The following is a 24,499-nucleotide window of genomic DNA, read 5'->3' as shown; positions in this document are numbered from 1 at the left end:
ACTCTACTCTGCACTACTGCACTGTAAGCCGCTGCACTCTGCAGCACTCCTTACTACGCCACTCCACTCTACTCTGCACCACTCGCACTATGCCACTCTACTCAGCACCACTCTACAACACTGCACTTTACGCCACTGTACTCTATACCACTGCACTGTATGCACTCTACTATGCATCACTCTAAGTCTATGAAGCTGCATTGTACGCCACTACACTCTACGGCAATGTACTCTGCACCAGTCCACTCAACTCTACGTCACCCCACTTCACTGTAGGGCACTGCACTCTACTCTGCGCCACTGCACTCTACTCTATGCCACTGAACTCTACTCTCTTCCACTGTACGCTACACCACTCTACTCTACACCAATCTACCCTAAACCACTACACTCTACACAAAAGCACTGTACTCCACACTATACCACTGCACTCTATGACACTCTACTCTGCAACACTGCACTCTATTCCAATGAACTCCACCTCCAATCTACTCTGCACTACTGCACTCTACACCACTTGATTCTGCATCACTCCACTCCACTGCACTCTGAAGCATGCCACTCTATGCCACTGCACTCCACAGCACTATATTCCACTCTGCACCACTATGCCACTCTAGTCTGCACCTATGCCACTGCACTCTATACCACCGTCCTCTAATCTGCATTGCTGTACTCCATGCCGCTGTACTCTACGGCACTCTACTCTGCACCACAACATTCTACTATGCAACACTCTAATCTATGCTACTGCATTCTATGACGCCGCATTGTATGCCTCAAATTTATGCTGCTGCACTCTAAGCCGTTAAACTCTGCAACACTCTATGCCAATGCACTCTACACCATTCCCTCTACTCTACGCACTCAACTGTACGCCACTTTACGCAACTCCACTCTATACCACTCCAATATACAATATTGTATGCCACTTCACTCTATCACACTCTGCTTCACTCTCTGCCATTTCACTCTACGGCACTTCAAACCACTCTCCTCTATGCCACTTACCTTTTACAATGCTGTACAGCAGCCATGCTGATGTACAACATGGCTAAACACATTTGCAAAGCCAAAAGCTCTTGCATAGGCAAACCTATGGCTGTGCCATATCTTGTTGCAGTAGCCCCTGTCTAGATATACTATTCTTTCTTATGCAAACTCTAATTCAGCTTCCAGTTCCATTCTGTAATTATTGGTGGCAATGGTCTAGCCCAGAATTTTACTATATGTAATTTTACCACTATAAGACTAAAATCAGAGGAGATGTGCTTATCTGCTGGAGAGGCTGACATTAGAACTTGGGGCTTCGAATTTGCCCTCTGCCACTTGATTCAACATTATGGTATTCGTGGGAAATCACAAAATCTCACTGTACCTAAAGGAGGAAGACACCGAACAACTGCAGAGGACGCGTGCACCAAGACACGGACAGCGCAAGGAAGAAAGCCCTGAGCAGGATAGTTGAGGCAAGGAGTGGAGCAGGAGAGGAAAATGCGAGCTGGGGTGTTGACTTGACAGGATGAAGGAAGGAACCAGGAAAGCCTGTGATGAGAGGCCAAAATTTGTATCCACCGAAGACGGAGAAACCACGCACAGACTCTGCAGCCAAAAGGAAGAGGGTTCATAAGTCCCTACGACTACGGCCTGAGGTCAGGGCCATGTCACCATGTAAGTGTTCATTTACATATTGGATGAATGCCAGTAATCTAAAGGGAGTGTTTCTCTGCAGGTTGGCTACGCTAGCGGTGAAACCCCTTTTTTCCTACTAGAGGTGAAACCCCTTTTTAGGTCGAGGACCGTCGCATTGCGTAGCAGTGGGCGGAGCCCGAGATTTATTGTTTCTTAGAGGGTGCTTGGAACCCGCCCCTCTTCTCCATTGGCTGGCCTAGTAAATGCTGGCCAGCCATTGGAGGAGAGGGGCGTCACTCCCTTTAAGCCCCATCTTTTTCGGTTTCGGGGTGTGTTGTTTTAGGTTCTTTCTATCTGTGACGTCATCCGTCACTCACCCAAAAACACACCCTCGATTCCGAAAATTTCGGAGCTTTGGGGCAGCCATTTTTGTTGTTGTTGTTGTTGTTGTCAGGAACAGCCCCGCTGCCACTCCAGGTAAGTTTTGATGTCCGTTTTCTTACAGCCCCTTCCTGCTCCAGCGGCGATGATGGATTCAACCCAGATCTGTGACTGGGGCTGAGTGTCTGAAAAGTTTCAGCACTCCGTCCATCATCTCCTTGTGTGTGCTTCCTCCAGGTCTGAAGGCAGCGCTCTAGCATGCAACCCACTGAGAAAAATGCCAGAGTGCCTAAGTGCGACCTTTAGGGACCCACAGCTTCCCTTCATCTTGTCTCCTCAATCTGCCCCTTCTGATTCTAATACAGAATTACCGCGGCAATTAAATTAATTATATCAGAGTAAGACGTATTCTTCGGTTCAGAAATGTGCGGTAAAGATGCCGACGAGATTATTCTGTTTCCTCAAAAGTTAATCCCCCACTCTAAAAAAAATCACTACAGCGCTCTGGGCTTACAGCGGACCATGCCTGCAACGGTATGTCGGCTCACACCATATATATAACACAAAAACACAGGGGGTCTAACAGCCTGTTTCATTAGCTGAGCTGTCAATCCGAAGTCGGATTGACAGCTCAGCTAATGAAATAGGCTGTTAGACCCCCTGTGTTTTTGTGTTATATATGTAGAAGGAGCTGGGGATAATAACCAGGTGTGGGCCTCTAAACTTTATATCCCTTGGACCGTCTTGTAATGGTTTGTTGTTGGCTCACACCACATGCCTGTGGAATGCAAATAAGCGCCCTGAAGCGCTGCTTGGAAAGCTGCTAAAAGCAAAACAAAACAAAAAAACGGCGTAAAATACAAATAAAAAGAATCTCTTCTTCTCCGTCAACGGGTTTGCAAACCATTACAGGAACACACATGCCTTTTCAGGGTGCCGTCCCCCTGGTCCCCTGGCGTGCAGGCCTGCCTGTCAATGGACTCTGCGCATCACCCGCACTCAGCCACCTCCAGCCCTGGGAGCGGCAGGGGATGATAAATGACCTGCCGGGCTTTGAAGAGCCGTGGCAGTTCGGATGGGTCTGCAGTGCTGACAGAGAGAAACACACAGCAAAGTAACCAATAATGAGAGCATTAAGCATTGCTGCCCCGTTGTCACGGGCAGAGCAGGCCGGCCTCGCACCAATCATCTCCCCACCCATAACCTGTGATCTTGTATCTCCTAGGTAGGCCCAGGGGGAATTACACAACAGGAACGGAAACATAACAACTTCAAGACTTTCTCCCCGTCTGTGCCCTCATGCCCGCTGTCTGTGCCCTCTGCCCCCTGTCTGTGCCCTCTGCCCCCTGTCTGTGCCCTCTGCCCCCTGTCTGTGCCCTCTGCCCCCTGTCTGTGCCCTCATGCTTCCTGTCTGTGCCCTCATGCTTCCTGTCTGTGCCCTCATGCTTCCTGTCGGTGCCCTCATGCCTCCTGTCGGTGCCCTCATGCCTCCTGTCTGTGCGCTCATGCCTCCAGTCTGTGCCGCCATGCCTCCAGTCTGTGCCGCCATGCCTCCAGTCTGTGCCGCCATGCCTCCTGTCTGTGCCCTCATGCCTCTGGTTGACTTCATTCCTCCTGTCTGTGCCCTCATGCCTCCTGTCTCTTCCCTCATCCTTGAAGCCTCATGTGTGGACAATCACGTCTGATGTCACTGCTGTCACTCATTGTCTATGCCGTCTATGAATCTTTTGTCTGCTCTCTCCTGCCCCCCCTGCCTCCCTCGTGTTTTAGTCCGCGAGCTCCCCGACTGTTCCTCCTCCCTCGTCCTGTCTTTGTGTTAACCAGCCCCCCAAATGTTTCACCTGCCCCCCCAACCACCATGTGTGCATCTAGTCTCTCCTGTCTGCATGTATCTGTGCCCGGGTGCATTGGGGCACATGGCACTGCTGCAGCAAGGAGAGGCGCCGCTGCACGTCTTAGGCGGACCTTGCCACCCGAGCGGAGGGTGTGTGTGGGCAGAGCCTGATACCAGCCAGAACAGCTACGGGCTCCATTTAATGGTGCCGCTCCCAGTTCCCAATAATGCCCTCTCCGCATCTTCTGGGGTCTGAGGTGGCGGCAGCGGCTGCCCGCGCAGCTCTGAGATGACAAGGACATCAACGCTGTGCCAGCCTCTCCCGGTCTCCCAAACACGCCCCTCCAAAGTCTCTCCCACCACACTCGCTGCCTTTACCAATGTTTCAGCAGTCAGCTTTGTTTGGGAACAATTTTGGATTTTGATTCTTTCGGTTTGTGCCTCCCACGTTCTATTTTATCTGTGGTATAAGTTTATGTTCCTTTGTCCTGACCTTTGACCTATGTTTTTACCCTTTAGGCTCCGACCTTTGAATTTGACTTTGAACTTGTGCTTCTAACCAACCAATGCCATTTGCTTTCTGACAGCGGGCATGAGGGCGTCTGCGTAGTCCTAGTCGCGACCGCTCTGTATGTGTGTGAGGGGCTCTGTGTGGGGCTCTGTGTGTGAGTGTGGGGCTGTGTGTGTGTGTGTGTGGGGGGGGGGCTCTGTGTGTGTGGGTGTGGGGCTCTGTGTGTGTGTGTGTGTGGGGGGGCTCTGTGTGTTGGGGGGGCTCTATGTGTGTGTGTGTGTGGGGCTCTGTGTGTGTGTGTGTGGCTCGCTGTGTGTGTGTGTAGCTCGCGGTGTGTGTGTGTGTGTGTTGCTCGCTGTGTGTGTGTGGCTCGCTGTGTGTGTGTGTGGCTCGCTGTGTGTGTGGGGCTCTGTGTGTGTGTGTGGGGCTCTGTGTGTGTGTGTGTGGGGGGGGGGCTCTGTGTGTGTGGCTCCCTGTGTGTGTGGCTCGCTGTGTGTGTGGTTCGCTGTGTGTGTGGTTCGCTGTGTGTGTGGTTCGCTGTGTGTGTGGCTCGCTGTGTGTGTGGCTCGCTGTGTGTGTGGCTCGCTGTGTGTGCGGCTCGCTCTGTGTGTGCGGCTCTCTCTGTGTGTGCAGCTCTCTCTGTGTGTGCGGCTCTCTCTGTGTGTGTGGCTCGCTCTGTGTGTGTGTGGCTCGCAGTGTGTGTGTGGCTTGCTGTGTGTGTATGGCTCTGTGTGTGTGTGGCTCGCTGTGTGTGTGTGGCTCGCTGTGTGTGTGTGGCTTGCTGTGAGTGTATGGCTCGCTGTGTGTGTGTGGCTCGGTGTGTGTGTGGGGCTCTGTGTGTGTGTTGGGGCTTTGTGTGTGTGTGTGTATGTGTGGGGGGTGCTCTGTGTGTGTGGGGGGCTCTGTGTGTGTGTGGGGGGCTCTGTGTGTGTGTGTGGGGCTCTGTGTGTGGGGGGCTCTGTGTGTGTGTGTGTGGGGGGCTATGTTTGTGTGTGTGTGAGGCTCGCTGTGTGTGTGTGTGGGTGTGGGGCTCTGTGTGTGTGTGGGGCTCTGTGTGTGTGGGGGGACTCTGTGTGTGTGTGGGGGGGCTCTGTGTGTGTGTGTGTGTGTGTGTGTGGGGGGGGGCTGTGTGTGTGTGTGTGTGTGTGGCTCTCTGTCTGTGTGTGGCTCTGTGTCCGCGAATACTCACTAATACTCTCTAATGCTCACCTATTGCCATTGTAAACGACAATACCATTTATTTATGTTTAAAAAAAAATGTCATGAGCAATGACAATATCTCTACGTTTAATAATGCCGAGACCATTGCATTGTAAATGCTTGTTTTCCTTTTAATTGAGATGGGAAGCACAGGAAACATACAAGGCATGTCAGAGTAGCCCTAAAGGAAATAAACACTACTAAAACTTAATCACTGAAGTGGTGACTAGTGAAGGGCACAGAAAAGAGATATAGAAACAGTAGTAAAGATCTTTCTGAGAGTCTGCGTAGCTATGACAAAAAAAACTGGGAGAGTTGCAGCCCATAGAGGGAGCGGACCCAAGTAACCTGAGAAGAGTGAAGGAATTCTCTGCTACATCTAAAACACATTTGTGGTTGCTACACGTCATGGTTAAACCTTCAAAATCTCATCACATCAAATAAAGGGGTGTTCAATAAAAGAACCAAAGACACCAACAACACCAGCTTCTGTCTGAACCTGTTAAAGACATAATGATGTTAAAGCTAATTCAATTAATACTTCTAACTTGTGGCCTGGGCATAGTGCTAATCTAGTGTCTGTTGCCCCAGACATGAATAGTTCCCAGACTTGTCCTGTGACCTAGACTGGTGCATCATCATTAAATGACAGTGGACCACTGTCTCATCAATGATTGAGCATATTGAGCGGTAGCGGTGTTTTTTTTTATATGCGACACCAGAGTGGAGGCCTTGTGGTTAACTTTTGCATCTTGTACAATAGCACATTGGTGATTTTTTGGCAATCAGACTTTGCTGCAGGCCGTTAGGGCAAAATGGAGAAAGTAATGCAATAAACATATGGCACCGTTGCTTAACCTCATGTGCGCTAGCGGAATTCCGCTCGCACGCTGAGATTTTTTAAATCGCATGTTACGTGACGAGCTGGGCTCGTCATCAGCGTGCGAGGAGGCTACGCCATGACGAGCCCAGCTCGTCATCAGCGTGGAAGGGGTTATAAAACGACTCTAGTGTGTAATATCATTTTAGCACAGACAAATTCTGATTCATGCATAACTTGTAAAAAAGGGAATTAAACAGATTTGCCAACATGTATGATGCTTGTTTAATAAGTAACGGAACAAACATTGGCGAGATTAAGAGGTGCAAATTAAAAAGGTCAGCAACAAAATCTGTGTACTGCCTTGTGATCCAGTGTCACATGTGTGACACTTTCAGCCTGTCATGGCATTTTAACCATAGGCAGTTTGCAGGCCAGGATTTGCATGCCTTAACTGTGAACTGCAAATCCCAGAATGCAATCTGCAGTGCAAGGAGGTTGGAGTTTCCATTAATGGCTCCTTGCAGGTGGTGTTTTAACTGTATTAGAACTTTCTTTTTTACCATCAGATTGTTCGGCAGAAATGAGCACGAGGTTCACAAGCTGTGACCAGTATATCAGGAGTTTGAATCTCACTAAGGCTAACTCCGCACTTCAGCCCTCAGAGCACCTTGCCTTTGGTAATAGTTCCACCTGTTTGCAACACTTTAACATCAAAACTGGTATTAACACCTTGCCTGCGGCAGGAATTCCAACCCGGTGCTGGACATTTCAATCGAGGGTGTGGTCGTGACGGAACCAAGCCGTCATGCGCACAGGCCACCCGTGGCTCATGACGGCTGGGTACCGAAGGGGTTAAACGCTTAAGTGTTTAATATTGTTTTTTCACTGCACACAAATAGCCTATTGTAGGAGATACTTCTTGATGCTTGTGACCCTAATGCCTGCCCATGTAATCCGCCCAGTAAAGCCCCACCCCAGGGATGTGAGAACTGTTGAGCCTTGGGCCACCTGTAGATGCCCCCCATCAGCCTCCACCCTCAATCCCCGGGTCCTCTTCCTGTACTGTGGTCTGTAATTAAAGCCCATTGCATTGCGCTCTACTCTTAAAGGCTCGGTGCAGGGGGTCTGTTATTGTTATCCTTTCCCAGCCTCTCCGCCCCCAGGACTCTGACGCACGGCCCTCAGGGGCTATTTCCTCGACCTCTTCATATCCAGATGTTCGCACTTCGAGTGGCTGCGGGTGGGGTCCTTCCAGACCGGACATTTTCCATGGCCAAGACCACCAGCCAGGGAGCTAGCACTGACTAGGGGGTTCTGCTGGGAGGTAGAGGAGGGGGCCAGGGGTTTATCAGCAGTCCCTGTGCTTGTCTTACTTTGTCAACTCTCTTTCTTCTGTACAGGAAGGTAAGTGCCCCCCCACTACCTCCCCTCTAGCCACTCACTAAATATTATAAATTCCGGGTGCGCTTTTTGAAGACCAGCTCAAAAAGCTACAGCAATCACTCCCCTGGGCCCTGTGCACAGTGTGCTTAGGTACACCTGTCATAAACTCCACAGCGCTTAGAAGCAAACTAGGACGAATATCTAACAGTAGTCCGCACAGCTCAGTTCTGAAGCCTGCAGCTCTGCAAAAATAGAGATCAGAGTCACGGTGTGGGACGGCTGATAGAGTAAAGGAAATGCAGACAACGAGAGGGGGCGGGAGCATGGTGAACACGGTGGAAAGGGGGACAGGAGCAAAGTAGAAAACTGCAACCGAAAGTACAGTTGGAGGGGGGCGGGAGCGAGGGAAACGCAGACAATGGAAGGGGGTCGGGAGCATGGTGAACACGGCAAGAAGGGGGACGGGAGCATAGTGAATACTGCATGAAGGTGGGCAGGAGCAGAGTAAAACAACAGGAAATTAGGAAACAAACAGTGTGCTTAGGTACACCTGTCATAAACAGCACAGTGCTTAGAAGCAAACTAGGATGGATATCTAACAGCAGTCCGCACAGCTCAGTTGTGAAGCCTGCAGCTCTGTAGAAATAGCAATCAGAGTCACATTGTGGGACAGCTGATAGCACAAAGGAAATGCAGACAAGGGGAGGCGGGAGCACGATGAGCACAGCGGGAAGCGGGGCGGGAGCATAGTGAACACGGTGGGAAGGGGAGTAGGTGCTAAGTAGAACACTGCAACCGAAAGTACAGTGGAAGGGGGGCAGGAGCAAAGGAAATGCAGACAACAGGAGGGGGGCAGGAGCCTGGTGAACACGTCAGGAAGGGGAGGCGGGAGCATAGTGTACACGGCGGGAAGGGGGGCGGGAGCAAAGTAAAACAACAGGTAATTAGAAACAGCCCACATAAAACAACAAGTACAGCCGCTAAAGTGAAAGCGACGGTGTTGTGTTTAATTAGTAAACTGATCCACAGCTGCCACCCTGTGCGTCGCTGCTCACTCCAGAGAGCAAAACGCTGTGGAAGTGACACATTGGAAAGGAAGTGGGACATGAACCCGCCTTAGGCCATTTGCATGCTTTCATTATTGAAAGACACATGCAAAGGCCAATCCAATGTGTTGGAGGAGTTAGACCCACACAAAGAAGTTTAGAGTGCTCACAAGAAGCCTCCCATAGAGCAGCCACCTAAAGAGCTGTGCACCTATCTTAAAGCGCGTAGAAGCCTTCTCATCCAGCAAGAGGAGAAAATGTCTGGGGCGAAGTAAAGTGGATAGGCCCAGTGTGTCTGTTAAGTAGTCAGAAGAGAGAACTGCTGGAGAGCACTATGTTGACCCAAGCATCAGAGAGCATACAAGCAATTGCCAAGGCCCGATCAAATGCCCAAGATTGAGACGGCCTGTGTGCAGCTGTATCTTCCCAAGTTGTTTTCGGCATCTGCATGGCAGCAACTACCACACTACAACTAGTGTGACCGGCCCATGTAGTGATACAGCTCCTAAGGCCCAATCTGTCCATACAGGTCTGCAACTACTAAAGTTGTTTTCAGCATGTGTGGAACTGCAGCAAAGAAATATGTGATCAGCCCATGGGAGGCTGTATCTGCCAAGTGTTGCAAGGCCCAGTTACAGTTTCGTCACGGATCTCTTGGCCCTATATTGGCCTTTCATCAAGACCCAGAGGTTGAGAATACTTACTGTTGGTCAGTTCAGGACTATCAAAAAACACAACGTGAGAAGGGTTTAAGGGGAGTATTTAAAGACCAGCCTGCATCCTATCCCCCAATCTAGCTATCAAAAAACACAACAGGGATGCTAAGGGTCTAAAGAGAAAGCTACAAAGAACCAGTACATTCATAAGTAGTTTTTATAAGGAGAGCAGGAAGAGTGTGAAATAATACCCATCAGCCCACCCAATGGCGGAGTCTCGTCATCTGGGTTTTGTTAAGAACTGGTATCAGCTAAGTACCTCCTTGATTGTATGTAGAGGAAAAATAGCGACAGATTCACCAGTGATAGAGAGCTAGTAGAAAAGTATAGGTGGGTTGAAGATGGCCCCCCCTTAATAAAGTCGTTTCTTGGCATCACACTAGGCAATCTTAACACACACACACCTTTCCACCACTCCACAAAATTTCTTTTTAGCACTGCAACAATACTCCATCTTCAACCCACCTATACTTTTCTACTGGCTCTCTATCACTGGTGGATCTGTCGCTATTATTCCTCTACATACAATGTAGCGTGCAGATGTGCGTTACATAATAGATAACTGTCTCAATCACAGCAAATTAAATGTGAGCAATAATGCTATGTGATACTTAGAAGCACCTAATATGGATGCAGACATTTAATGACATTACAATTTGGGCTTTTTAATTTAATTGAGCTGATGAGGGCTTACATAATCAGAAGCAGTTTGAAATCTTAAACAAACATCTTTCTGTCACAGATCTAGGTTGGTTGTGGGCAATAAAAACAAGCACTGGCGTTGCCAATAGGTCTCGCAGTAGGAAAGTTGGAGCTATTACAACTGCAAATAACAATGCCTTTTATTTTTATTTTGCATGTTAAAAACATAAAGGGCTTTGTCATTTACAAAACCAATATCTCCAACTTTCCTACTGCGAGACCTATTGTGCACTGCACAGTGTGTGTGAAAGTGGCACTGCGTGGGTGTGAGTGGCTTTGAGTTAGTGTCGTTGCGTGGGTGAGTGGCGTTGCATGTGTGAGTGGCGTTGCGTGTGTGAGTGGTGTTGCATGTGTGAGTGTTGTTGCATGGGTGAGTGGCGTTGCGTGTGTGAGTGGCGTTGCGTGTGTGATTTGCGTTGCGTGTGTGATTGGCATTGCATGGGTGAGTGTGGCGTTGCGTGTGTGAGAGTGGGCTTGCATGGGTGTGAGTGGCGTTGTGTGTCTGAAAGTGGCGCTGCGTGGGTAAAAGTGGCGCTGCGTGGGTAAAAGTGGTGCTGTGTGGGTAAAAGTGGTGCTGCGTGGGTGTGAGTGGCGTTGCGTGTGTGAGTGGCGTTGCGTGTGTGAGTGGCGTTGCGTGTGTGAGTGGCGTTGCGTGTGTGAGTGGCGTTGCGTGGTTGAGTGGCGTTGCGTGGTTGAGTGGCGTTGCGTGGTTGAGTGGCGTTGCGTGGTTGAGTGGCGTTGGGTTGTTGAGTGGCGTTGGGTTGTTGAGTGGCGTTGGGTTGTTGAGTGGTGTTGCGTAGTTGAGTGGCGTTGCATGTGAGTGGCGTTGCATGTGTGAGTGGCGTTGCATGTGTGAGTGGCGTTGCATGTGTGAGTGGCGTTGCATGTGTGAATGGCGTTGCGTGGTTGAGTGGCGTTGCATGTGTAAGTGGCGTTGTGTGAGTGGCGTTGCATGTGTGAGTGGCGTTGCATGTGTGAGTGGCGTTGCATGAGTGGCGTTGCATGTGTGAGTGGCGTTGCATGTGTGAGTGGCGTTGCATGGTTGAGTGGCGTTGCGTTGTTGCGTGGCGTTGCGTGGTTGAGTGGCGTTGCATGTGTCAGAGGCTAAATGTAGCACAGGGAGACCTCCAGCGGTAAGACAATCAAAAACAACTTAGAAAACATTTCACAGTATGAAAAGATCAAACTCATGAATGAGCGTGATACACCTCAGCTAAAAATCATGATAAATAACAACACACATTAGAAGTGAAACTGCAAGTACAGAAGGACCAGCTTTGCTTGTTTAAAATTCCCACTTCAGGTAGATGAGTGTAATGTGTAAAGCGTCTTGTGCACATGAGCAGATCGTAGAGTCTGAGAATGGCAGCCGAAGCAAATACAAACAAGAGGAATAACTGTGAGGCGCATTGGTGTGAAGCACATCAAAGGGCTTCTCCTCCCCTAATTAGGTGAGGAGAAGCCGTTTCGGGAAACTGAAAGTACAAGCCGGCCTGCGGACGGCCATGAATAATTAGGGGAGGAGAAGCCCTTTGATGTGCTGGGCTGGCTGGCCCTGAATGCGCGTGCATGTTATCACGTGGTTCACGTGAACAGCATGAAAACCGCGGGCTGAAAGCCCTTTGGTTTGAAGATGTTTTCGCCACTTGAATTCTCGCTCCGCTCGATGCGCTTGCGCACATCGATAGGTCGCGAGACCTAAAAATAATGTAATCACTAAGGTACATGTGCGGTTAGAGATCCGAGATCAGTTATACTGAACTTAATTGCTCAAATAAATGCATGTTATGTATCATCCAGGGACACCTAAAATATAAAAATGTACCTGTAGAATTGCTATGTCTGTTATTCCAGCTTCATGAGTTAAAATTCTAGCAACACCTAAAAGACAGAATACAAAACAACTTAGAAAGTATTTACATATTTATACATCAGATTCCTATTAGCACATAACACAACATATCCACATTTCTTTAATCAAGTCGAATTCACCCACAGATATAAAAATGAACGTTTTTTGGCACTCTATCACAAGGTTAGTAAATGTTTGAGGGGGTATGGAGAACCAATTAACTTGCCATCAATAGTGGTCGGGGTACCTAATGACCGCTTATTGGACAGGTAGCTTATGACACTGCAAATGAGCAGAGGAAGCATCACCAGTTTAGTACACAAAATTGGGCTATACATCACATATCAGTGGGACGAATGATAAACCAAGAGGGGTTGCATCTGCTGTGCTTAGCCACCTGGTCATCACTGCATAACAGCTACTGTCTGCACACTGACCTAAGGACACTCAGTAAAATACCTCTTTCTCACATACCCTGACCCCTAGATATGTATTACACTTCACCACTAGCTATATTACAACACAACAGTCAGTGTAAAACACTAGAAAGACAACTCCACAGAAAATGGTCATAATACTATAATACAACACATATGCCATCCACCACTTACACAGGTTGGACCTCAACCACATCACACAAAACGCTTTCCCACACAGACCACAATCCAATATTATTGACAGCACTTGCACACTACCCACCCTGACCCAATAGAGCAGGAAACTACATTCATATCTTTATAGCATATGACCCAAAAAAACACTACATCTCTGTAATTTTCAACAAATTGCCACTAAACCAATAGGTTGAGTAATTTACGAAAGATACCCAATCCACACGGTCTCCACATTGATTCCATATGATATCATGGTTTTCAAAAACATCTTTTGTTTTTGCAAAAATTACTTCTCAAAATATATATTTTATAATAATAACACACACACACCGACGCACAGACACGCACAATAAGTGACTCAAACAAATGAAAGAACAAAAATATATTTTCATTACAACGTTTCAGATTCCGACTTTCTCGGGTAGAACAAGACTGATTGCTCAGTGGCTGCACACAGCTGGATTTTCAAAAAGCATCAGGATTTAAAAGTTTGGTATGTGGAATCAAAGCAGTCCTGATATCTCTTGAGATATGCAGTAATCATCATGTTACCAGTGATGTTCAGTACATATGGATGCAGTGAATTTAAATGGTACATTCAGCGGCCTTATCTGGAGTCCTGTAGCTCATCCTTTAAGACATGTTCCTCAAGGAAAATCTTTAAGTCTGATAGTAACTGGTTTACAAGGTTAAAATGACTGGCTATAGGCTGGTCATATTTATTATTAATTATTTGTGATTCCTGGGGGCGGAGCTAGCCGGCAAACGAAATGGCTGCCTAAGTCCGCAGCTCCGCCGTGCATTGCCTGGAATATCCTGAATTATCCTTGCATAGCAGCGTAATCTGGCAGCAACCGGGTCCCAGCCGTCCCCTTAACAAGCGGGGACTCAGCGGTGGTTCCAGCGGCGCTGGGGATCGAGTGGTACGGCCGGGCTGGACGGAGCCCTCAGTGCCGAGAGTCCAGGCCACAAGCAGCGGGCCCGGGTGATCGCACTATCCGGCTGGCGTCACCCGACGTGCGGCCGCAGTCCGCGCCAGACACCGGTCCGGTGCCCAGACCCCTCGCGCTCCTGAGGTGAGGAAATCTGGCGGTCTGCTGCCGCCACACGTCTCCGACGGCCAGAGCCCGCGCGACAGGACCCTGCAGGCGGCCTCCGGACCGCGATCGGGCTGGGGAGCACGGTAAGACGCGTGGCCCTCCTTTCCCCCCCCTTGGACATAACGGGGGACTACGGGAGAACCTACAGCCCTAGGGGGATCTGACTTTGTGGTTTTGTGGCGCCCCCCCAGCCAGGAAGTACATTGGGGTGCGCGACAGAGGGCATCATCGAGGTGGATCCTCGCGACGTGGAGGTCGCCCCCCCCCCCCCTGGATAGCGCGGAGCCATTCCCTCGCGTCATAAACGCTGAACTGTGTGGCTCTGGGTCCCACCTGAAGTCTGCTGAGGCAACGCACTCTAGTGGAGAGGGTGCCCCCCCCCCCCTTGAAATAAAGTGAACACAGGTCGCTTGGCCAGCGGTCCCCCCCTCCCAGAACCACTGATTGGACTGTATTGAGGTTCGGGCTTCGGGGTCCGTGGGGGACCACGGAGAGCGCCGAGAGTGGAGTGAACTTTGCGACCCCCCCGCGAGCCGACCCACCCCCACCCTCCTCCGGGTGGCGACTAGGGCTTCTGGGGGTACACACCAATGCTGAGGCCCTCCCTTTCCTTGCGCCCTCTACCACCTGGCGGTCTACACACTTGGCGCCGCACAGCAGTCGATTTCTAAAAGACAATGGGCAAGGGGGACAGAACACAGAGTAAGCTGCCCTTCTCCCAGAAACAGCTGCTCCAACAAAGCCCGGCCAAGGAGGACGGCCCCACGACACATACCGAGGCGGCTCGCAGCGACGACTTGGACATCAAGACTATGTTATTGTCAATGGAACAGGGATACAGTCCAGTATATCGACCCTGGGGTCCAAGATCAACGCTATGTCGTATAGGATGGACAGAATGGCGGAACGCTTGGACAAGCACGCAGAAAGACGTATGACGGAGGTTGAGGAGGCACAAACGGACCTGAACACGGCGCAGAAGAAAATGGAAAGAATGATGCAGGTCCTGAGTGATAAGACAGAAGATTTGAAGGCGCGCTCGCGACGCTGCAATATACGCATCACAGGCCTTCCGGAGAGCACCTCCACTGGCCCCATGGAACGCTTTGTGGAAGAACTCCTCACAAAACTGCTGGGAGACGGAGTGTTCTCGGCCATGTTCACGGTTGAGAGAGCCCACCGGTCATTGGCCCCCAAACCACAGCCTGGCGCGCCTCCGCGCCCAATCATAGCGAAACTCCTCAACTACAGGGATAGAGACACTGCGCTCCGTCTGGCGAGGGCCAAACAACACCTACAATATGAGGGATCCACCATCTCGCTGTATCTGGACTTTACGGCAAAAGTCCAGGAGGAGCGGAAGCAGTTTATCCCCCACAAGAAGCGGCTCCGAGAGTTGGGTTTAGACTACGCCTTACTGTATCCGGCCAAACTCCGCGTCAATAAGGGGGGACATTCCCATATCTTCACAGACCCCAAGGCGCTGCAACAGGCGATGAAGAGGTGGGCGAAGGAACAGAAATCGAATTCTGACAAACCACCCGAGGACGAGGACGCCGACAGCCGACTGGATGAGCAGGACTGAACATAGTTTGAGACAGCTTCTACTCTATGCCTCTGAGTTGGGGACTCTGGGACAGAGGCGTATTGTTTCTTCAGTCTGAGGAGGAGCTGGGGCGATTGTGGACCTAAGAAACCATTGCTGATCGCACAGATAAGTGGCATTGCTGAAGGGTGCGGGGGGAAGGAAGGGGGGGGGGGAATACCTTGATGGGGCTTTATGCTTTATGCTTCTACTGCCTTGGGGGCGGGCTGCGGCCTGGTGCGAGAGCCCGGACATTGGCCTCTTACTGAATAGGATCCTGACCATGGGACGGGTGTGCGGGCACTACCGGGACAAATGAGTATTGAACTATCCTAAGGTTATGGCTGCTGCGACACTGAGGCGCTGTGCACGGCGGGTGCGAGTGGAGGGGCACGTGAGCGATATGAGTTGAGGAAGGGAACTATGTCACTCGGCTCCCTGCTGCCCTGCGCGTTTAGCACACTGTTTTGGTTGGTGACCCTAGTTGGGATGGGTCTGTTGGGAGGTGGGGAGGGGGTGCTGCTGTCGGACCAGGTTGGGGTGGGTCTGCTGTGGGTGGTGGGTTGGGGTGTTTTGGGGTGGATGGTTTCCGGAGATTGGCTGCCTTGGCGGTTACAGTGTTTGGGGGGATGGGAAGGGAGAGGGTGGGGGGTATGACTAGGGGGGTCTGTCCTTGAAATGTTCACTGCACTGCTCAAGAGACTCGGGGCTTGCTGGTGATAACGTGGTACTGTACTGTTGTGCTGTTCTATGTCAACCCCGATGGCTGAAAGCCACGTAACGGCCTCGGCCCCCTCCACCGATACCCTGAAGGTGCTAACTTGGAATGTCAGGGGTCTTAACGACCATAGAAAATTGAGGAAGGTACTTCACTACCTGCAGAGACACCAAGTAGACCTCGCCCTGATCCAAGAGACACATTTGCCACTCACAAGCAAGTTGCTACAGCATAGGGGATTGTTAGGTAACTCCACGCAGCGGGCTACACCACACATTCCAGAGGGGTACTGACGTGGGTGAACCCTCGCTCTAAGATGGTTCTGCGTCCGATTACTGCAGACCCGAGGGCCGTTACCTCATATCGAGATGTGAAGGGAAGGGACACGCTTTAACTATAGTTAATGTGTATATTCCGAATTATGACTCCCCAGACTTCTACACCCGACTAGCTCAGAGTTGCAGACAATTCACCTCCACCTCCATGCTCTGGGGGGGGGGGGGGGGGGGGACTTTAACCTGGTACTAAACCCTGGGTTGGATAGATCTTCGGGCCCCATGCGAAAGCCTGCTGCAGCTGCAACGGCTCTTACGGCTGAGCTGCTGACCCTAGATATGGTAGATGTGTGGAGGTCTCGCAATGCGGGCAGGGGTGGGTATACATACTACTCTACCTTTCACGACATCCACACCAGAATCGACTACTGGCTGGCCTCTCATTCCATCACTAATCAAATTGTTGAGTGCTCCGTGCTCGGGCGCACCCTATCCGACCACTCACCTATATTATTGACATTAGAGGCGCGGCGGCGTGGGATCCCCCCGTTTCTCTGGCGCTTCCCGCCTTATGCCCTGCTAGACGACACGTTTCGGGGTGAGGTGGCGGAGGAGATTGACCTCTTCTTTGGCTCGGTGGACGACTTCCATACTGTCTGGGAGGCATTCAAGGTGTTCATCCGCGGGGTAGTCATGGCCAAACACTCCAGCGTTCTGAAGGCTATTCGTCAGCGGCTTCAAGCCTTGGAGTCTCAACTGGCCGTCTTGGAGGCACGACTCCTTACGGACTCCGATCCCGCGGTAGCCGCCGAAATTAGGACTTTGGTCTCGGAATTTAATGAGGAAGCAGACAGGGAGGTCTGTTTTATGGGGAAATACGCTTCAGCGAGGACCTATGGGGAAGCTGAACGCCCCAGCTCCCTCCTGGCCAGAATATTGCGCGAGGAAAGGAGCGCTCCCCGGCTGACGGAACTGAATACCCCGGGAGGGTCCACGGTCACGACAGACGTGGACATCATCTCTGTTTTCCGTGACTACTACTCAGACCTATACTCCACCAGGTCCGTGGGCCTGGAATCCGACATAGACGACTACCTAGAACATATACAATTACCGTTTTTGGCGCAGTCGGACAGAGAGTTCCTCATGGCGCCCATTCAGGCGGACAAGGTCTCTGAGGCCTTGGCTTCCATGCGGTCCCACAGCGCTCCCGGAGTTGATGGTCTGATTGTGGGGTTCTATAAAGCTTTCCAGGAAAAACTCATCCCGCACTTGCTGTCTTTATTTGACGACATAGGCGAAGAGGGCAGCATGCCGGGAACGATGAGGGAAGCCCAGTTGGTTACCATCTTGAAGCCGGGCAAACCCCCTACACCCTCTGCAGTTCGTATAGACCGATTTCTCTCCTAAATGTAGATACGAAACTTTATGCTAAAGTACAGGCCACCCGGCTATCCCTCATAGCTCTGGAGATAATAGCCCCGGAGCAGGCCGGCTTCGTCCCCGGGAGGAACCTGTCCTACAACATTCGAACGGTTCTAGGCACGATGCAACACGTTCGACAAGACGCGAAGGCGGTGGCCATCTTCCTGGACATGGAGAAGGCGTTCGACTCCGTCGAATGGCCATTCATGATCCGGGTCCTACGCCGTATGGGCCTGGGAGAGCAATTTTTACAGATGATCGGTGCTCTGTACTGGAAGCCATCAGCGCGGGTACGGCATGGAGATCGGGTCTCGGAACCCTTTCCCATACGCAGAGGAACAAGACAGGGATGCCCTCTGTCCCCCCTGGTATACGCCTTGGTGGCGGAACCACTGGCGTGCGCTTTGAGGGAATACTATTGGTATCGGGGAGTTAGCTTCCCGTCCTATAAAATAGTCATTTCTACTTATGCAGACGACACGCTATTGTATGTCAGAAACCCGGAGCCGAACCTTGCCCCGGTTCTTAGAGAGGTGGTCCGTTTCGGCGCCCTCTCGGGCTTGCGAGTGAACTGGGAGAAATCCGCGGTGTTTCCTCTGACTCCGATGACGGATCGCTTCGACATGGACTACCCGCTCACCTGGACCACGGACCCGGTACGATACTTGGGCGTGATGGTCCATTCCGACCCGGAAGTGCTCTTCAAGGAAAACTATGGGGTGGCCTTCAGTAAGTGTGAGGACGATGTGGAACGCTGGTGCAAGCTCCCGCTCTCTTTAATGGGCCGGGTGGCCATCATGAAAATGGTGCTTCTGCCGCGGTTCTTGTTCTTGTTCTCCACCTTGCCCATAGAGCTTTCGCGAACCTTCTTTCGAAATGTGACGAAACTAATGATCAGGCTGGCCTAGGGAGGTAAGCAGGCACGTGTGCGATGGAATACGCTCACACTGCCGTACGAGCTGGGAGGACTCGGCACGCCCGACTTAGAACGGTACTATAGGGTGGCTCAGGCTGCGCATCTACATACGTGGATCCACGGGGAAGAGAACATACCGCACGTTGGGATGGAGCGGCTATTTGCGGATCTGCTTCCGCTCCCAGCCACGGTCTGCGCCCCTGCGGACCGCCGAGTGGGCATCCTGGATTCTATAACGGCCACAAACCATGCATGGAATGCGTTGTTAAAGGCACCGGGCTAAGTGCTGCTGTACTCCCCCGCGATGGCAGTGGAGTGGATGCAGTGGCTGGCTCCCATCGGAGACAGGAATGTTATTCGTGCACTTCATGACCTCGGGATTAACACGGCGGGCGCTTTGTTTGTGAACGGCCAGGCCAAAACATGGGACCAGGTTGCCCTAGGGGTGGAGCACCCGACCCTGCTGCAGCGGTTCCAATTTCATAGACTTCGAGGAGCCTTGAGGGAAGTCCTGGGACCAGAGATGATGGAACCGCCGGACATTCCGGAACTAGCTTACGTCATAGCCCACCCCTCCCAGCGGCACTTGACGACGCATCTGTACAAGTGCATTACTTCAAACAGAGCGCAGGAACCCTCCAAAGCCCGGTTAGCCTGGCAGAGAGACTTGGACATAGATATAGATGACGCAATGTGGATGTACTGCTGCAGCAATACCAAAAAAGTATCTCTGAATGGAAGACACAGACTATTCCACTTTACATTTTTGCAGAGAGTGTATTACACTCCAGAACGACTACACCGTTATGGCCTCCGTCAATCTCCAGAATGTGAGCGCTGTCACACACCGGTGGCAGACTTCCTACATATGGCATGGACTTGCCGCAAGATACAAGAGTTCTGGACCGCGGTCTTCTCGGAACTCAGTGAAATACTAGAGCACGAACTGCGGGTCAATCCAGCTCTGGCGTTGCTGGGCTACTCGAAACCTCTGCCGCTGGCATGTTAGCGCTTGGCGGATATGGGATTATTACTGGCGAAACGCACGGTGGCACAGTGTTGGATGAGAGGTCCAACCCCGACAAAAAAACGATGGGCCAGAGACATGGTGTACTGTTGCACGCAGGCGGAGCACTCCAGTGAGCTACTTCCCCCAACCAGCAGACCGAAAAACTTCTGGGGTTTCTATAACACCTTTAGATATGCCAGGGAGGTGGTAGCGGACACGCAGGGTGCTGAGGGAGTGGATGCACAAGAATAGCCTTCACTACTTCACTAGGGAGAATAGGACGACTGAAGGGCAGGTGAGACGGCCGGGTGGAGTGTTGATACCCGGCTGTCACGAGACAGGAGACGAGTGGGAGGCTCTGATTTAAGAGGTAGTGATGGGAGTGAGACTTCTCCTGACACGCCCTAAGGGCATTGTAACCTGGAAGTGGAGAGGAGGCATGAAAGTGGCCTAGACGAACCGTTGCAGACATTGAGTGGGGATGTGGACAGATAGGACAGGCGGGGGTGGGAGGGAGGGACTGGAAGTTCTTTCGGGGAGTTTGGAGAGTTCAAAAAATAAAAAATACACCTGCATTTCTGGCTGAGCAGCACCCGGCCTGCGTGACCTACCTCCCCTTACGTTTCTGGGGTACATTTGCAAGTGGGCGAGGACGGCCCCAGCGACTGACTCACGTTTAGCTTAATGGCTGCACTGTGATTTCACGCTGCCGTACCCCAGGGTTGACGGCATCAAGCTGTGTACATTGTCTTACCAAATGCTCGACTGTTTCCAACTTTGTCGCGTCGCCGGCCCAGATGGGTTGTAGGCGGGATGCTGTGTATGATGTGTACAATTCTAATAAAGGTGTTACAAAAAAAAAAAATATTTGTGATTCCTAAATCGTGTACTGAGGTCCTTCCCTATTTGACCAACAAGTTGTTTTTACATCTTTGGTAGTGGCACTGAATCACATAAATAATGCACGTTGATCAAAATGTAAGATGCTGCCTTATGCCATAGGTTTTTCCTGTACGAGAACTTGTTACTGATGATGTTTGTAAAAGATACTCACATGTGAAGCACTTTTTAGAATCACAACAATGATCCCCTCTATTAGTTACAGCTTCCTTGAGTTTAGCTTTCACAGGAAGAGTTCTAAATTGGGAGCTTTGCGATAAGCATTGACTGCAGTTTTGGAAAAACATTTTTGTAATTATTCACAGGTGGATAATAAAGGAAATGTTTTTTGAATTAGGTTTTTGTAGTTAGGAGCTGATGGATGACAGTCAACTGCAAATGGGATTCTGTCACTTTTGTTTCTGCCATTGGTATTCTACATAAGAGATTCCCTGGGTAACTGCAAAAACTTTTCAATTTGATGCTGTATGATATACACAAGATCACATTTGAAATAATTTAGCCTGCTCCAGTAGCTGTTCTTGTCTTATTCTGAGTGCTTAGCTGTAGATGGTGCTGAGTTTAGACACAATTCCGTTTAATTACTGCATAACTCAAGAGATCTCAGGACTGCATTTATTCCACATTCCAAATTGAATCTTCACTCATGATGCTTTTTAAAACTCCATCAGTGTTAAACTATCTCTCTTCCCTCTGTATTGATATATAGCTATCAATGCAAATATACAGCTACACCTTAGAGGTCTTCAAACTGTGTGGCGCGCCCCCCTGGGGATCTGTTCCCTGGGGGGCACAAATGAGTCTGTAATTACATAAAAACGAAGATAGCCTGGAAGCACAAAAGGCGCATTTCCAGGCGGTCTTCATTTACATGCAGCAGTTAAAGTCCATAAACAAATGTAAGAACTGTATTACTGAGTGGCATGGGGCAGGGTTAGTGAGTGTGGAGACTGGGTCAAAGGGATGTATGACGTTACAACGCAGGCTATTACAACGCCTGCCTTTACAAAGCGGTTTTTACATCGCATACCTTTACAACGCATAGCGCTTAGAGGTGCTGGGTAGTGAAAAGTTTAATTTTCTATTCCAACTCCAGTCCCTGTGGACACTAGGGAAGGTGTTGGATAGAAAATTTAACTTATTTCCTATCCTAGAGCGCCCCCCAGCGCAATGCGTTGTAATGGTTTGCGTTGTAATGACCGCGTTGTAATGGTAGTGCGTTGTAAAAGTTTTGTTGTAAAGGTTGTTCACCGGGTCAAAGACAAGGCTACAAATATGAAAATATTCTGAATTTTATTGCTTTCACCTTCAGGTAACTGCATATAAAAACACATGCACATACCTCAAAATAAAAATAAATTAAAGTTAACTTAATCAAAAGGGAATCTAATCTCTTTACTTATGAAACCTAAGTTAGCTTATGTGATCACTGTAGATGTCTTCGTGTGTGACTAGAGATTCACACAATGAAATCCTGATTGGTGCAGTGAGGAATAGTGACTTGTTTATTTATAGTGCCTGGAGGTCACACTCTGTGACAAAAAAGCACTGTGACTGTCAATATTTTATTTATATTACACATATAAAACAGGCTGCTGTAAAATGTTGTTTAAGATAAAACAAGTGATTTAAAAATATACATTTCAGTGATAGGCATTCAGACTATATCTAGTGTAAATATTTGTAGATGTATCCATTAAAGGGTGCACCCTTTTAATGGGCACATAAATTACCTCCAAAGAGAATACAGATTTTTCACCATGAAGCTTTGAGTGACTTCACTAATTAAAACCTACACTGGCTTCAAAGCAGCCTTTATATTTGGTGATTACCGATTAAACACACACTTATATTTCTTTCAGGTAGAGGGGGCATTTTCCTTGCTAGCATTATGTCCCAGGTCACTATTGAAAACACGGAACAGGGCCCAAGCAAAGGTGGAACGGGCTAAATGTGTATTTGTTTGTTTTTACACAAAGCCTGCATTGGGAATCTAGCCTAGAAGGGATGGCCCTGTTGAGGGGGCAGAGTAGACAGCCTGCTTTGCAGGTCTGTAGGTATCATTGGTGCTAGATCTGCATTAGAGGCCCAGTGTATATTTATTTATTTTATTTAGTGTGTTTTGGTATCGCGCACAGCTACCCCAACGGGGTGTCCCGGCGCTCCTGTGTTACTACATGCAGACCTTAGATGGTTATTTGAAGCAGAAGTCAATCAGCAGAACAGGTGAGTTTTAAGTGCTCGCCGGAAAGGTTGTTCATCTTTGATCAGCCGGATGGCATTAGGAAGTTTATTCCAGAGGGCCGCTGTCAACACTGGGAAAGTTTTCCCACCTGAGCGGGTTTTCCTGAATCTGGGAACAGAAAGGAAGTTTTTTGACGAGGAACGTAGAGTCCTGAAGTTATTATAAGGGATCAAACAAGAAGACAGATATGCGGAGCCTTTACCTTGCATGGCCCGATGAGCTAGTACCAAAGCTTTAAATTCGGCCCTCTTAAGCAGTGGTAACCAGTGAAGTTCACGGCGGTGGGGGGCAATGTGCTCACGTAGGGGGAGACCTGCAACCAATCGCACCGCCGCATTCTGTACTGTCTGAAGGCGATGACTGAGCCCTGCAGACAGGCCAGAATAAAGGCCATTGGCGTAGTCCAGGTGCGAAGTAATTAACGCCTGGACTACAATCTTCCTGGTATTACTAGGCAGAAAATGAATGAACTTTTTTATCATTCTGATCTTGGCTAGACATGCAGTGGAGACTGTATGCACTTGATGATGAAAAGTAAGGTGGAATCCCATCTCACTCCAAGATTCTTCACAGAGTCTTTTGGGAGAGGGGGGGCACTTAAGTCGGTAGGCCACCAAATATTGGGGTCCAATGGAGAAGGCTGGTGGAAAAAGAGAACCTCAGTTTTCCCAGCATTCAATCTTAGGAAATTATTGTCCATCCAGTGGGCAATTGTACGGAGGCAATTTTTTAACACCATGCGCGCTAGCGGAATTCCGCTTATACGCTGGTGTTTGCGAAAACGCACTTTACGTGACGAGCTGGGCTCGTCATCAGCATGCGGGGAGGCTACGCCATGACGAGCCCAGCTCGTCATCAGCGTGGAAGGGGTTAATGGATCAAATGTTAAGGGGGAAATGTTATTGAATGAAAACATAAGCTGGATATCATCAGCATAGGAGGTGACCTTTATACCAGTTTGGGCGATGATATCGAAAAGTGGGGAAAAATAAACATTAAATAAGAGGGGGCTCAGCGAGGAGCCCTGAGGGACTCCCCACCGAAGCGGGCGACTTTCTGAAATAAATGGAGGAGTAAACACTGCCTGGGTCCGGCTGGACAAAAAGGATGAAATCCATCCTAGGGCCGTGCCCTGAATACCTTTCAAGTGCAGGCGGTCAAGGAGGAGGGGGTAGGAGACAGTGTCGAATGCTGCAGACAAGTCCAGCAGCACCAACACCGCTCTTGATCCCTCGTCCAGCCTCCATCTTACTGCGTCTGACATCTCGATGAGAGCCGACTCAGTGCTGTATCCTGGTCTAAAGCCGTGCTGAGAATCATGAAATGCACCTGATGTTTCGAGAAAGCCAGCAAGTTGTTGTTGAGCAAGTCTTTCTAGTACTTTAGTAGGGGCAGGCAATAGAGAAATGGGCCTGTAGTTAGCAGGATCACAAGGATCGGCACTGGCCTTCTTAATTATCGGAACCAGAGGTGCTTGTTTCCAAGTGTCAGGAAAAAGTCCCAGCTGTAATGAGTCATTCCATATTCTGTTCAGGAAGGGAATATTTGCTGTGCCCGTGTTTCTTTCAGCCTTGGAGCAAAGCCCAAGGGAGGGGGAAAATGAAGCAGAGGAGACAAGTTGAATTGGGCATA

General features: G+C 49.9%; 1 protein-coding gene across 1 annotated transcript in view; it reads right to left on the bottom strand.

Moving 5' to 3' along the window:
* The window catches only part of HDDC3 (HD domain containing 3), a 114,040-nt gene that overhangs the window by 3,184 nt on the left and 86,357 nt on the right, over positions 1 to 24,499 (bottom strand). The window contains exon 2 of the mRNA XM_086958169.1: positions 12,054 to 12,109. Within this exon, the coding sequence (XP_086814295.1) occupies positions 12,054 to 12,109 (56 nt within the window). The remainder of the gene's footprint in view (positions 1 to 12,053; positions 12,110 to 24,499) is intronic.

Source organism: Lissotriton vulgaris, chromosome 2_1, assembly GCF_964263255.1.
Source record: "Lissotriton vulgaris chromosome 2_1, aLisVul1.2, whole genome shotgun sequence".
NCBI lineage: Eukaryota > Metazoa > Chordata > Amphibia > Caudata > Salamandridae > Lissotriton > Lissotriton vulgaris.
This window is presented reverse-complemented; position numbering and strand designations above follow the sequence as displayed.